The sequence below is a fragment of the Polypterus senegalus genome, chromosome 10 (genome assembly GCF_016835505.1).
Source record: "Polypterus senegalus isolate Bchr_013 chromosome 10, ASM1683550v1, whole genome shotgun sequence".
NCBI lineage: Eukaryota > Metazoa > Chordata > Cladistia > Polypteriformes > Polypteridae > Polypterus > Polypterus senegalus.
Genome location: NC_053163.1, coordinates 132643546 through 132656579, shown reverse-complemented (window position 1 = coordinate 132656579; position 13034 = coordinate 132643546). Strand labels below are relative to the sequence as shown.

The following is a 13034-nucleotide window of genomic DNA, read 5'->3' as shown; positions in this document are numbered from 1 at the left end:
AATTGGGATGTATAAAACCTAAACTTGGTGTAAAGCCATGCACATTCCACGGTACCTCATACCCTGGTGTATGCAAGTTCTCGGCTCTGTTTTGCAGACTGGCGGCACCCAGCGTCAAAGCAGTGCTACTGTTCCTTTGTGGTTTCCCTTTTTTTTAGATCCACATCCCTGACACGGCTTTATAAATACACTGAAATTAACCGCATATTGTTTATTAGTTTAATGCATATGAATGTAATTAACCTGTAACAATACAGTAATCCCTCGCTATATCGCGCTTTGACTTTCGCGGTTTCGCTCTATCGCGGATTTTATATGAAAGCATAACTAAATATATAACGCGGATTTTTCGCTGCTTCGCGGGTTCTGCAGACAATGTGTCTTTTTACTTCCTGTACATGCTTCCTCAGTTGGTTTGCCCAGTTCCTGCTTGCTGAATGCAGTGTTAACCAGGAAGTCTCGTCTCGCTCATTCGGCATCAATGTGTTTCGCTGTGTAAAGAGTTGTGCTTTTTTGTGTTTATCTTTGTGCATAGTCAAGCCCTTCATTATGGCTCCAAAACGATCTGCTACTGCTTCAGGGGCCGTGCTCAAGTGCAAACGAAAGATGTTAACGATTGCCGAAAAGGTAAACTTTTTGGATTTGTTGAAGGCTACGATTCTTTTTATTTAAAAAGTAGGAAAGGAATATAAGATCTACGGCTGCAGTGTCCTTTTAACCAGGGTGCAAAACAAGTTGTAAGTGGATGTAATAAGGCAGTAGTCTGGATGGAATCTGCTTTAGGGATTTGGATTGAAGACTGCCAGAAGAAGAACAACGGCAGTGCTACACAATCGCCTGAAGTGGCTCCTTTACAAGGGCTGTAACGCTCTCCTTTGTTGTGCAGTAAAATAAAACTCACTGTTATCGGACAAGTCATCGTGTCATTGTTGGTGAGTAACCATAATTAATTTTCTACTTACAGTACTTAGTACATGTACGTACGTTTAGTGTCACTGTACACACATTTACTGTATACTATTTTTGTTGCATTGTACGTATTTATTGCTGGTGGCCTGTCTATCGTAATGGCTGTAACATGTGATATCGGAGACACTCAATATCTTTAAAATAATATTTAGGTTTTACTGTATATAAACAGTGTGTTTATATACAAAATTTCAATGAATCTTACCTAATATCTAAGAGAATACAAAGGGATTATGCTGTATAACTCTGCGGGGAATATTTATAAACAGTGTGGGAGAGTTTATAAGGGCTTAAAATATATAAAAATAACCATACAAACATATGGTTTCTACTTCGCGGATTTTCACCTATCGCGGGGGGTCTGGAACACAACCCCCGCGATCGAGGAGGGATTACTGTATAATGGTCCACAGAATGGTCAAACTATTCTAATTACACTAGCTGCTTTAGCGTTGTTGCTGTCATTGCACCTTCTTCTTCTTCTTTCAGCTGCTCTCATTAGGGGTTACCACATCGGGTCATCTTTTTCCATATTACTCTCACTGCACCACTCGGAGTATTTATATCACTGTACTGAGTGGGGAATCACAGCTGTACAGCAGCTGATCGGAAAGAGAATTATCGGTATACAGCACCAAGCATACGATGCCTCAGCCATGCTGTCTATTGAACTGCTCTCACACGGCAAACGCTTCAGAGCCTTTCTTGTACGGACCTCGTGGTTCAGAAACAGTTTCATCCCAAGAACTATACAGTAAATGCATTCAATCAGTCCATCAAGTGCTCCTTGTAGAACTGTTTGTACTTAGAAGTACAATTACTTCACTGTAAACTTGCGATACAGTTATAATATTGAACAACCTGAACCACTTTACAAAGCGTGCATTTATATATGATGACAATATCATTTTTAAGATGAAGTGCAGCAAAATAAAACTTTAACTTAATTGAGATAATCTATATTGTTAATAAATAAGCTGGTGTTCACAGATTGTTCCTGCCTTGCTCGGTATGCTTGCTGGGACTGGTGCAACACTGGATGGATAGAATAATTAAACACATACTACGAAGATATTTCAATGTTCCTTAAAAGTTTTGAAAAATAGGCTTAACGTCTATTACAGAGCTGATTGTGTGGCGATTGGGTATTTGGAGAAAGACAAGTAAGGACAGGAATTGGGGGTTAGTATGTCTGAAAAGAGACAGTACTGCTGCAATAAATTATTTAATCGAAGGCCGCACACGGCACAGCAAGCATCTTGCATGAGGCAGGAACAATCACTGTGCCACCGTGTTCCCATGTTTAATAACATGCTTTAACTCCTATCATCATAAATGATATCAAGTATACATCTCAGTATTTTAATTATTCAGAGAGCTGTAATATTACGAATGTAATGGATTCTGTGTCCTGTTGGAGAAAGAGAAAGAACGGAAGCACGTAGTGATTCACACACACAGAGCACATTGAAGATCAAATACAAAACAAAGCATTTAACGTGCTACTTTAGTTATGATGGGATTTGAGAAACTAATAAATTAAATGAATTTAAGATGAAGTTTATGACAAAATAAACTACGTGATTAAAGTGGAAATTTTGAGATGAAAGTTGACATTTCGTGCTTTTTTCCCACTGTGTGCCTAATTTTTTTTCTGTGTACCCTAATAAGCTTTCATATGAAACTCAGACGGTGGGCTACAACTCGCCTTTTCACGGCGACTTTGATATCTGACAACTTCTTTTTTATTTCGGGCACTGTGCGACTTCGTGAACTTGAGCTTTCAAGTTTCTCCGACACTCTATGTCAACTTTCTTTTGTTGTTTATACCACTGTTTAAACCAACAAATAGTACGTTTTCCTTTGCCTCCACTTGTTATTCGCTGAACTTCTTCTATTTCCCCCCCATGCTTTTGCCATTGCCTTTTCACAGAACGCTGAAATTATGGGCTATTTATATTGATTTAAGTATTCAAAGAGGCGTAATTCTGGGAGGAGATGGGGCAGGACAGCAGGTGCGTGCACGTGTGTTTCTTTTCATGCTGACCAGGATTCATGTAGTGGAAGAACATGGAAGTGGGCGAATGCACAGATTTATGCATCTGGATTTTTTTGTGCATAAGCACATTTCCGCTTTTGTCCGCACACCATGTTATAGTGTGACGTGTACGCGTTATGCATGAGGCCCCTGCTGTGCTGTCTTTCTTATTGTTCTAACCATCATGTGAGAAGGGTTTGTGGAGAGACATCCCTTAAGAGGTGTAGGGTCACTTGATCATGGTTGATTGGGTTCAAGCTCATCATCCCAGAAGTAGGATATACTAATGACTTGAGGTCAAGAAGAAGAAACCTAGCAGCAGAAGAAGTGGATCAAAGTAGCAGCCTTAGAACCAATTATGTCAAGCCATCATACCTGAAAGGCACGCTACTAGGTACGAGTTGTGAACTGCATTCCAAAGAAACAGGGCAGAACAACAGTTGTGTGCAGTAGCCGGTAAGTGGCATACAGGTTGGGCATCCATAAAAAGTGCCTTGTTGCACTGAAAAGGGATCATGTCTTAGGTGAAAGGCACCTCACACCTTTCATGACAAAACAATAGGGATACCTGACCTTGCACTTCACGAAAGAGCAAATGGATCGCTGACAACTGGCCAAAAGAGTACCTGGCTGATAGGTGGTAGCACAGGATTCCTGTCTCCAGGGATCATGCAGATTCAGAAAAATCTCAAAAAAGTACAGTACTCAAAAACAAACAAAAAGCCAGAGCTGTGCTCACCACAGGTCTGCATCAACAGAGAATGTCTAGTCTCTAAAATTCTACTGTTACCACACTTCTTGGTAACTCATTCCCCATGTTTGTGGTTCTATGTGTGAAGAGAAACATCTTAATCTTCCCTTAGCAAGTTTCCAGCTGTGCCCCCATGTTCTTGTTGAACTCAATTTAAATTAACAGTCTTGATCCACTGGACTAATTCCTTTCATAATTTAAACACTTCAATCATGTCTCCTCTTAATCTCCTTTTGTTTAAACTGAACAGGCTCAGCTGTTTTAATCTTTCCTCATAACACATCCCCCTGCAGTCCTGGAGTCAGCTTAGTTGCTCTTCTCTGCACTTTTTTATGTCCTTCTTGTAGCATGGAGACCATCACTGCACAAAGTACACTAGATGAGGCCTCACCAGTGTGTTAAAAAGCTTCAGCATAACCTCCTTGGATTTGTACTCTACATATTAGGGCAGGGCCATCTTAACAGTATCATAGGCCACCAAGCAAAGTAGTGCACTGAGGCCCCTGTTTTGACAGCAAAACAGAACCATACATAAGCATTAGAAACATTGCAGGCAACCCTATGCTCCTTGGGCCCCCGGCCAGTTCCCGTTGTGCCCATATGTAAAGACGGCTGTATAACCTGACATTCTGTTAGCCTTCTTAATGACTTCTGAACACTGACTGGAAGTTGATAGCATAGAGTCCACTATGACTCCTAAATCCTTCTCATAATGTGTACTTTCAAATTTCAGACCTCCCATTGTGTATTCAAATCTCACACTTTCAATCTTCTCCATAATAGTCTGATATGGCATTTGAAACATAAATGCAGCATCTAACTTGGACAGCAGAAAAGGTTGTAAAACTGAGATTGGACTCCATTGAGTTCTTGTATACTTCACAGGTCAGGAAATGAGCTGGAAATAGAAGACTACAACTACCCGAGTAACCATCTCTTTCAGTTATTACCATCAAGGAAAACGTTACCAGTTATTAAACGCAAGAACGGTCTCTCGGTCTCTTCTTGATTTTTATTCTCTTTTTATATAGGACTTGTCTAATATATTACAGGACGGAAGTGCAATTCTACTTAATTATATTGTTTTATGTCTCTGTGTTTACTGTATATATTTTTTCTGATGGTGTCATGTCTTGTGTATTTTAATTTTATGTACCTTTTTATATGCACGGATGGAACACCAAGAGAAGTTCCTACCAATTATGATGCCTGGAAATAAAGTTCAAGTTCAATACTATAATCACTAATAAGTACTACTACGTCTGCTAGAATTGAAGAAAGTACTTTATGTACTGTCAAATATTAATACCTCCTCCTCAACAGAAGATGGCAGTAATGTGCCGCAAACGTCGAACTTGCCCATAACATTCCAAAACAATTTGCTTATGCTCTTTGCCCATACTATGCCACTAGTGTCGTAAAGCTTTAGCGTGATTAGGTGCCGTAAAGTGCCGTTGCCGGCTGTCGTGAGGCGCAGCATGGCTACTTCGCTGATATGTGCCGGTACTGTCAGCAGGTTAGTTCGGCTATTTTTGGCTAGGATTGGATGCTGTTAGTCAGCTTTGCTAATTTGCCAGCTTCTCTTTTTAGGGTGAGCTCTGTGCTGAACAGAGATTCCAAGCAGTTTGGTAAGAAGCACCTGTTTGATGGCCACGAGGAGACGTGCTGGAACTCCGACCAGGTGTGTAGAATCACGGCAAGTACTGCGTTATCTTGCCTGCAAGACCGGCTGTTTGTTGTCTTACTTTTTATTGCTGTTTTCTTTCAGTCTGCATCAGCTTTGGCCTGCATAGCGCTAACAAGAGGAAGCAAAGTGACAGATGTGATAAGATTAGTGGTGTGCATGGGTAGTCATTGGGGTGTCTGCATTCGACTACTGAAATTAAAATTCGGGTATTCTGTATGTGTGTTGCTTCGTGACTTGTCTTGGAGTAAATATGGAATCAAAAACAAAAGGCCAGTCTTGACCTAGAAAGGCACATTATTGCGTAAAACACTGTATCCTGAACAATATTAAGGACACAAGACTGAAGCATCCCACAAAGTCGATTTAGTGCAGTGCAGTTCAGGTCAAGGTTAGTGCAAGCAGGACCAAATACAATAATGCAGCATTAGTAGGGGACATGCTGCACCTCGACTCTGTTACAGAGAAAGGCTTCAAAGCAGGTTCTTAACTTTTTAATCTGAGGACACATATGAAAATTAGTACCGTAGCAAGACCCACAAAGAGGATTGTTACCACATTAACAACGGAGCCATACATTGAGAAATAACAGTGGCCATAAAAAAATGAAACATTAAACGTATTTGTTTCCATTCATACATTTTTCTTACATGAATATACCTAAACATATGCTTATATTGGGTTTTTATTGTACAGCACTTTGGTCAGCCTTCATGTTGTTTTTAAAGTGCTTTATAAATAAATAAATAAAAGAGAAAAGTGGAAAGCAAGCACATTGTTGATAAAACAGTAATTATTGTTCAAAGTAGGAGGCAGATTCCTGAGATGTATCACTGCCAGTGTAAATTCTCAGTGTAAGCTTTAGTAAATCTGAGAGAAATAAATGTTATGATGGTTGTGGAATGAGGATTTGGTGAATTTTGAAAGTACAGTCTTAATGGTCACTTAGCTTGCCCGCTTTACTCGGTATCTTGAATCATGGTGCTGGATAAGGAATAAAGTAGACAATACATAATTGTCACAGTTTATTTACTGTGTCTTAAATACCATTACCATTTTTCGAATGAGCTTCACCGTTAATGTATCTCTGTTTTCCCTTAACAGTTCCATAAATGGAGTAAAAAGTAGAGTGTCATTGCTAAATTATTTTTAAAAAAAGTGTTCTGTTTATATTTTATACAATAATAATAATTCAGTGAACAGACCATTCTGAAATGTTTAATATTACTATGTGAATGCATTATGAAGACTCTGCTTTACATGATGCCTCACTCTTTTGGTATTTTCCTGTATTCATAGAGTACTCATTGGTCCAGCGAACACTTCACACTTCCAGTAGAAACTTATCAAACCATACAGTTCCAAGAAGGAACATTTTTGCCGACTCCGACCCCAGGTACCCAAAATTGTCTCTGGTTCCGACTCCACAGCCCTGCATGCCACCCTCATGGAGTCTGTTTTTGACAGTTTGGTCAGGAATATACACGCACCAATAGCCAGCTGGAGGACATTTTGTAGGACTCTGGCAGTGCTTCTCCTGTTACTCCTTGCACAAAGGAGCAGATAATGATTCTACTGCTGGGATAATGCCCTTCTATGGTTCTGTTGAGCCCTCCTCATGTAACGACCCATCTCCTGGCATCTCCTCTGGGCGCTGGGAGACGCAATAATATGCCCAGTAAACCTGATATGAAGGTCAGATGTCCTGCATTATTCAAGAAGGTGGTTTTGGAAGCTGTGACTGCAGTTAGTACAGTATCCATTGAATGGCACTGATGTCATTTTAATTGAGTTTCTGGTAGGAACCAAGTTTGATCAGGGTGTCAGAAATAAACACCAAACTAAAAATGTTTAAAGAAGGGGCAAGAGGAACTGGATGAATCTGGAAACTCCATCCAAACAGGGCCTGGGAAGGATTCATACTCAACCATCTGGAGCTGTGAGGCAATGACGCTTATTACACTAATGATGTACAGCCACCCCTTAAATCATGAATTTATGAAAATGTTGCATGTTCATTTAGCCACTCCCCCATGAATTCATTGTGTGTATTTTTCCGTTCATAAGGGTTTTCTCAAATTTTGAACAACCTCTTACCTTCTAAACCTGACCCTTAACTCATATTTCCATTTTTTACCTCTCTCTCTTTCTCTAGGGGGCAATCCAGTGGGTACTGCTGGAATTTCCTCAAATGGTAAAAATTTCAGAGGTGCGACTGCAGTTCCAGGGGGGATTTGCTAGTACTGACTGCAGACTGGAAGGTAAGATGGATTATCAGTTTTACAGTTAACATAGTTAAAAGTATAAGAGGGAAACTCCAGGTGCCACTGTCATGGAAGGTGAAGTGTCTAGTAAAGCACATAAACAAGTACCTTGTCAATGAGTGGACAAGAATTGGAGCCTGCAAAATACATATACTGTACCACCGATTTGACTTCACTGTGGTTCATTTGCACAAACCTTTATACACTCCTACTGTTTTTAGACCACATTGTTAATGTGTTCAGTATGAAAAGCAAAATGTAAAAATAGTACTTTTATTCTGTGAGTACTGACCCAAAAAAGGTTCTGGAAGGCTGCAGCACCTATCCAGTTCCTGCTATTTAATTTGAAGGCTCATCTCATCCCATTTGCTACTATTTGCGATCATGCTGAAGTATTTGCCTGAATAAAATATTTGGAAGAAAGTTAAAGCTGAGTCAGGTGAGACGGCAAAGTACTAGTAAGTCTCCGTCATTTACAAAAACATTGATGGAGTCCAATATTTCAGTTTACTTGGCAAAGCTATGAAAAGATTTTTTTTTTTTTTAGTAAGCTCTTTTTTCAGGCTGTGAACAGTCACTTTACATTTTATCCCCTCTTGTATTCCATGCTAACATTTCCTCCTATGTCCTATTCTTAGTTTTTAGCATACCAAAGATATTTTGTCCCACAACCTATTTCTCTCTGCTGTAGAATCACTTCACTGATGTTCTCAATAGACTTTGGAGAACCAGCACAGAATATTCCTGTCCTTGCTTAGCAGTCAGTAATTGTTCTCTGTAAAGCAGAACTAAAATAGACTAGCATTTCAAAGTGAAGATAATTTAATTTAAAATAATGATATCCTTATAACAATTTGGCTTAAGTGACAGCAGCTGTTTACTGTATGAAAGCTGTGTGAAGAGTAGTGGGCTCTATGGCACTGAGATAGGACTAATGAAAGTGGAACATGAAACAGAGCTAGAAAGAGCAGAGGTTAGAATAGCCAGATAGACATGGAGGAAGATGAAGACACATACCAAATTAAGAGCCAAAACTGACAAAATCAAATCTGTAGGGGTGCTGAGGACCTTAAAGTGCAGGACTGCTGGTCACAGGGGTGTACTTCTGGCTTGTAAAGCTCATGTAAATGAAGTATGCAACTGAAAGCTGCTTCAAATGTCGAGTAGTGTGATGGATAGTTAATGGAAGCATTTAAGATATGGAGCCGTGGTGTATAGTGATTTCGGAAAATATTCAGACACCTTTACTTTTTGCACATTTTGCATTGTAGATTTAATTTTAGATGGATAAATTTGCCATTTTTGCCCATCATTTTACACTCCTTAACCCATAATAACAAAGTGAAAATAAGTGTTTAGCAAGCTGCTGGTATTGGAAGCAATCATTGGGTTACTGGAGTCGGAATCAGTAAAAATGTACCAACTCCGACTAATTGTAAATTGTAATATGTGTTAAAAATACCAGTTTTGCATATACTAATTTGATTAAACTGTTTTTTTCTTCTAGACTTTTGATTAAAATATAGGTTATTTTTTTCATTTTGATTTTCAAATTTATTAATATCAGAAACTGAAATACCTCATCAGCACTCCAGACTGCGACTAAACTGGTCTTAAATATGATCAAAAATAGACTTTAGCGATTATAATTTCTACTGAATGAAATCATTGAAACTGCTACACTAATTTAATATTGTAACAAATGCAAAAGGTCATTTTTGTGCTTTTTTTTTTTATTTATTTAAATATTGTTGAGTGGTTGTGCTATTAACATGAGTGTTGGTACTGGGGAAGAGTCCCCCTTTGAGAATTGTGAACTGTATTCCACTAAAGGCTGGGTTATACTTAATGTCTTCGTGCTGGGCATGTGGTCAGCCTGGAGACCTGTGCAGCGTGGTTGACATGGCGGCCGTGTATCCCAAATGGTGAATTTCAAGGAGACGTTGGTTACGCTTGAGCCACAATGATAAACGAAGAACTGAATATGCAATAGGTTATCAAAATGTAGTATATACATGAAAAAACATTAGAAATGCATCTGCCCATCATGTGGTTCCCCTGTTGTTATGATATCTGTACCCCGTGGAATTCAGCACCTCTTCTGATTTCTTGCAAGCACAATGAAATGTGGTTGTCACATTTTCAAGCATTTTTGTGCGCCACTTCTGTTTTGATTTAACGCATGATCCGTGCAAAATTCCGGCCTATCAGTCAGCAAATTTGCACAAATTAAAACTGGTCAAATGTTTTTCAAAAAACTTGCAGAAAGCATTAAATGGTAATCTTTCTCTGCTGTGCCCTCTTACAAAATAAACACTGGGTAGTTAAAATGGTGCACAGTGCCTTTAATAAGCTTGTAAGGCAGTCTTCTGTAGCATGTTCATGCTGTGCTCCTCCATCCATTCCACCAGAGGGGACGCTCATTTTCACAGCTAAACCTTTGCTGTAGAAATGCGTGCCCCTGCAAGCTGCTTACAAAATGAACACTGTATGGCTAAAATTGTTCAAAATGTACTCTAAAAGACTGTGGACAGCCTTCTGTATCAATTTCATATTTAATATGCCACTCCATTTTATCCACTAGAGGAGACACTCATTTTGACAGCTGAGCCTTTGTCTTTGAAATGCTGTTCTGTTTACATGAACGCTGAACAGCTAAACATGAGCTAAATCTGTTTAAAAAGACTCTAGGAAGTTTTTTTGTCACTTTTTTCTCCACTCTGCCCTTTTGTTCTGTCCATTGGAAGGGATGCTTATTTCCCCCACCTGTAGCAGAGACATAGAGCCTGCTGCTTCCAAAATGATCACTTGATAGCTGAAATTCCTCAAAATGTATTTTAAAAGGTTTTAGAAAGTCATTTGAGGTTTCGTCAGTTTTCTATCATGATTCATGGCTTTAAATGTAATTTGGCAGACTCCAAGTGGGAGTTAGCCACCCTATCATAAACACCTGGTTGATGAAGTGCTGCTGGGATGGTCATCTTTCTGACACATTCTCTCACCTCAGCAGAGGAAGATCTATTAGAGTGACCATTGGGTTCTCGGTTGTTTCCCTCAAGTCCCTTTTTACCATGTGACTCACTTTGGCTTGACGGCCATCTCTAAGAAGAGTCCTGGTGGTTTCAATTTTTTTTTTTATTTTATATTTCACAATTATTAAGGCCATTGTGCTCATGGGATCATTCAAAGCTTTAGAAGTGGTTTTATACCGTTGCCCTGAACTATGCTTCACCACAGACTTCATGGCTTGGTTTTTGTCCTGTGATACAGTGTCAGTTGAGAAGCCTTATATACACAGATGCATGTCTTTCTAAACAATGTCCAGTCAATACAGTTTGTCACAGTTAGACATTGGTCAACTTATAGACATTTCACGGATAACTGAAGCAAATAGTACACACCTCACCTTTCCACAGCAAAAGGTCTAAATACTTACGTAAATGAGTGATTTCACTTTTTTATTTTTAATAAATTTGCAAACCTTTCTGAAAAAATGTTTTCACTTTGTTATTATTGGTTGAGTGTATATCAAAAAGAGCAAATTTGTTTAAAATTAAGTCTACAGCAAAATAAAGGGTATAAAACATAACAGGGTCTGAATACTTTGAATCCCCTGTACAATTGCCAGCTGAGTAAAAGTGAACTGAACAAAGGTCTTCATGTTATGTCTGCATTCTGATGTTTCAACGGCTCCAGCAGTTTGTTGTGAATTACAGATGAGGGATTGTGCACCCCACCGAAAAGCACACCTTGTTATCCATTTTGGAACAGACACAGGATTCTGCTACATGCACACAAATCTTTGAATTCAAATCTGTCTATGCTGATTTGTCTTAAAATTAAAGCTTTCCTGAACATTTCAGATTTACATTTTGAGTTTAGAATTAGGTCCCAGTCTGTATTTGGATCTTTCATTAACATTAACCAAACAACAGTTGCCCACCCCCTCCCATCTTAAGTTAGTAATTTTCCCTCTGTGACCATAACAAAAGCTGCATCAAATGCAGATGGTTTCTCTTTATGTGCTTTTAAGTTTACATTTGCTCAAATTCTTAATTATTGTCTGCCTGATAACTCTGAACCAACTTACTGTAAAAATATGTCTGCCAATAAATATATTTTATGCTATATTGGTGTTTGTGTTCTTCCTTAAATTATTTTACCATTAATGGCTTTTTCATTCCTCCTTCTTCCAATACTTGCACCTATTCTGGTTTGCACATTTCTTTCGTATGGTACTTTCGTAACCCAACTCCTTTAAATTTAATGCTGCCCTCTTCAAGTGCTTTATTGTGCAGGATGGTATAACTTGGGTTGATGATTTATGAATTGCTTAATTTGCATTAGGAAACCAAGTTGAAAACATTTAGTATTGGCTCTCAAAGGGTCTCTGGCACACTTATGAACCACATTCATGAGCCAAATGGTCCATAGAATAGCATTCCTCGTATCTGGGCAGAGTAATACTCTGATACATCAGTCTGTTAAGTATTTATTTAGTGGCATCCATGGTACTCATACAGACTGAACTTAGCTCCATGAGGAACAAATTTAAAACTACCATCACAGTGCACACCATTCAACTTTCTTCAGCATTTCATTAACTTTGCTACATGTGGGGAGATGGAAGAAATTCATGAAGAGCCAACAGAATTAAAGAACAAAATGAGTGAAAACGTTATTAATGAAAATAAAAAGAAAAAAAGTATGCATGCCTCCTTCACTTCTTTTTACACACACACACACACACACTTGCCCTCATTTCCAACAACGTTCAGCTTTACTATAATTCTTTTAATAAGTTGTACACTGCTGTGTTATTGATAATATATGCCCATGCTGCACCTTATGTTAAGGCAATTTCTTATTTCAAAGCCAGTCATTGTTCAAACAGCACACCATAATTGCATATTTTAGTATTAAATAATTACATTCACTAATTTGAATGTTGTCTTTTTTTTTGTTTGTTTTTTTAACCATCTGTCAATTAACAATCAGATGTAAGTGATAAAGAAACAAGCAACTCACTATCAAAGTCGGTAGTCCTCAGGGTCAATCCTGGAGGCCCTCTTCCCAACCAACTTCTGCGTTTAACTGGACTCCCGCCTTAATTAATTAAGCTGTTATTTTTCAATTTCTGTGTTTTGCTTCAAATTGATAAATTACAAAATCAATTTAGCAAATTTTGTATTGAAATAGAAGCACTTACATTACTTGGGGACAGGGGTCCTCAATCCCAGTCCTGGAGAGCCGCAGTGGCTGCAGGTTTTTGTTCTGACCTGGTTGCTTAATTAGAAAGCAATTCTTGCCAATAAAGCACTAACAAGC

General features: G+C 38.7%; 1 protein-coding gene across 4 annotated transcripts in view; it reads left to right on the top strand.

Moving 5' to 3' along the window:
- The first annotated feature begins 5212 nt into the window (after positions 1–5212).
- The window catches only part of LOC120537625 (nuclear receptor 2C2-associated protein), a 12166-nt gene continuing 4344 nt past the window's right edge, over positions 5213–13034 (top strand). For all 4 annotated transcript variants that reach the window (XR_005635360.1, XR_005635358.1, XM_039766695.1 and 1 more), the window contains exons 1-3: positions 5213–5274; positions 5349–5439; positions 7598–7703. Coding sequence is in view for 2 of the 4 variants with exons in the window: in XM_039766695.1 (XP_039622629.1) it covers positions 5237–5274; positions 5349–5439; positions 7598–7703 (235 nt within the window). In the remaining 2 variants the exon portion in view is untranslated. The remainder of the gene's footprint in view (positions 5275–5348; positions 5440–7597; positions 7704–13034) is intronic.